Source organism: Octopus bimaculoides, chromosome 7, assembly GCF_001194135.2.
Source record: "Octopus bimaculoides isolate UCB-OBI-ISO-001 chromosome 7, ASM119413v2, whole genome shotgun sequence".
Classification (NCBI taxonomy): domain Eukaryota; kingdom Metazoa; phylum Mollusca; class Cephalopoda; order Octopoda; family Octopodidae; genus Octopus; species Octopus bimaculoides.
In genome coordinates this window covers 63,136,228-63,138,869 of record NC_068987.1, presented here as the reverse complement: position 1 = coordinate 63,138,869, position 2,642 = coordinate 63,136,228, and the positions used below count along the sequence as shown (strand labels likewise).

At 38.0% G+C, this 2,642-nt stretch overlaps 1 protein-coding gene across 1 annotated transcript in view; it reads right to left on the bottom strand.

The window, feature by feature from the left end:
- LOC106878086 (exocyst complex component 1) overlaps window positions 1–2,642 on the bottom strand; it is a 60,971-nt gene that overhangs the window by 36,938 nt on the left and 21,391 nt on the right. The window contains exons 10-11 of the mRNA XM_052969430.1: window positions 2,182–2,387; window positions 1,108–1,210 (exon numbers count right to left, since the gene is read on the bottom strand). Coding sequence (XP_052825390.1) covers window positions 1,108–1,210; window positions 2,182–2,387 — 309 coding nt within the window. The remainder of the gene's footprint in view (window positions 1–1,107; window positions 1,211–2,181; window positions 2,388–2,642) is intronic.

Sequence of the window (2,642 nt, the reverse complement as noted above, 5' to 3'; positions counted from 1 at the left end):
AGGGCATCCAGCTGTAGAAACCTTGCCAGATCAGATTGGAGCTTGGTGCAGCCTCCTGGCTTGCCAGTCCTCAGTCAAACCGTTCAACCCATGCCAGCATGAAAAGCAATGATGATGATCCAAACAATGGGCTTATGTACAGATTCTGTTGACCCAATTTCATTCACAATGAGTGGGTTGACCCAAGGCTTGAGAAAACAACATTTGCTGAGGATGCCATGCATAACCATTTAGTCACACTGCAGCACACACACACACACACACACACACACACGCACAGAGAGAGAGAGAGAGAGAGAGAGAGAGAGAGAGAGAGAGAGATAGTAGGGGGGTGTATATCAGAATTTCATGTTCTATGGCTGTTAAAGCAGGTTCAAAATGATGAATCAGACAGATTGAAATCAGCCAGGAAGAGAATCTGTTCCATCAGCCAGGCCCACTAGAGGAATAATCAAGAACAGAGGACATTAAACTCAAATGAACAGAATGCTAAAAACTGGAGCAATAACCACATCAATTAAATATTTACTCTATCTAGCATACTGAGTTCTTTTTCTCCTTTGTTTGTAGTACCACTGTGGACATAAAAACTATTTACAAACTGGATACAAAGGCACCAAGTGAATGAGTCTTTTGTTTACAAAGACTACACATGTCAAGATATGTCAAGAAACCCAGACATGCTTTTGTGGTGGACTGCAAGCAAATAACATCATCAGGAAAACATTGTTTATCAACTAGTGAATGCGAAGGAAATAAAAATTCATTCACAAATACAAAGGATGATGATGATGACCATACACACACACACACACACACACACACACACAGCTCTTTTTGGTACCCATGAAAATGTAATCGTGTCCATTGCCAGTAGCATGATCTTCAAATCTTGGGCTTCATGGAGACGACAAGTGACCGAAACCTTTGGCAACATGCTGTGCTTGAGAAGACTTGTCAAGTCAAGTGACATTAATCTCAGCTCTAAGAAAATGTATAAACTACAATACAAACAGAGCATATACTGACCTAAACTCAAGGCAAATGAAAACTCAAAAGATGAAGCTGTTATTTAATTCACAATGAATCACTGTAAGAATTACTTACTCAGTTTGCCTTTCTCTCCTTTTCCAACAAGTCTTTGCTTCGCACATTCTAGAAAATCTTGAATCTCTTTGTTATAAAGCTTGCTCAATGATTCTGTGTATACCTAGAGAAGGACATAAAACAAGAGACCAAAATGAATAGTAAAAAGCAATGACTGTATAGCTCAAAATATAAGCTTCAATGAAAACAATTCTAGAAACTAACTTTTATTTCCAGTTGAAAGCATTTCATTGATGTTGCTAACACCCTTGTAAAAGCAGGAAAGTCAGCATTCCTACTTATCCAGCCAGTCTTAGGTGTCATAGCTATTAAGAAGCAATGATGCCTAAATGATGTGGCTTAGTGATTACAGTTGGGCTCATGATCATCAGGTTTTAGGTTCAATTCTTGGACTGGGCAGAAGGTTGTGTCCTTGAGCAAGACACATCATTTCCCATTGCTCTAATCTACTTGCCCCACCAAAAAAAAAAAAAAAGAATACCAACTGCTGTAGCCCTATCTATTTCTAACTGTGACATCCTTGATGTGCTGCTGGGTCAAGAGTAGGAAGGCCAACAGGATGTCTATGTTTGCATGAGACTACAGAGGTACTAAAAATAATTAGCAGAAGTGTGATACAAGCTATGAAGTCATATTTGCTTGTGAGTGTTGGCTATACTATTAAGGCTTACAAGAAAGCAAGTGAAAAATACCACCAGCTTATCTTATATAAAGCTACTAAAAGCCAATGAGACAGCCTCTATGAGGCTGTACGAAAAACTAGAAATATCTGTCCAATCTCCTTCAAATCTACATCATACATTCAGAGGTTACAGCTCTGGTACAACAGATGTGTGATTAGAATGTTGGAAGAAAGAATTGCAAGATGGTAGGATACCTAGGGGTAGACCAAGAATGAGATGATTGGGTAATATCCATAGTCTCAGATGGTCGTGCTTAGGAATCCAGCTGAAAGGTTGAATGACGACTGCTTCAGATAGAAGCCTATGGAGGAGGTGCTTCAGGACTCTATCGCCATGACTCAACCAGAAATAGTGAGCAGAGACGATGGATGGATAGACCATTGTATTTTACCTTAGAGAGTTTCACAAAACTATTGAAATTCGCATTCTTGAGCCAGAGCATCAGGTCAGCATATGGGGTCAAGTCTCGGTGGCTGGAATGATGCTGAGGAAGTTTCAGTTCATTGGCAAAACGGCTGAGAGTCTCTCCCATCTCATTCCCCTGCAAGACGATCAAAAGAATAGTTATAAATATCAAAAAGACTGATAAAAAAAAATAATAATTATAAGTTCAGTCAACTAGTTTAACAATGATTTTTTTCAAACATTTCTATCAATTATAAAATATGAAAAGCAATACAAACAAATATGATTTATAAAAAAAAAAAAAAAAAAAATAAGATTTCATTATTTTATATATCACATGTGAACAATAGCAGCATTGATTACAGACTTCCAACAAGCTAATCATTGGTTCACTGTACTTCTGACAGATTGACAAATGAGTGCTGTAACTTGACACAAAACAATTAT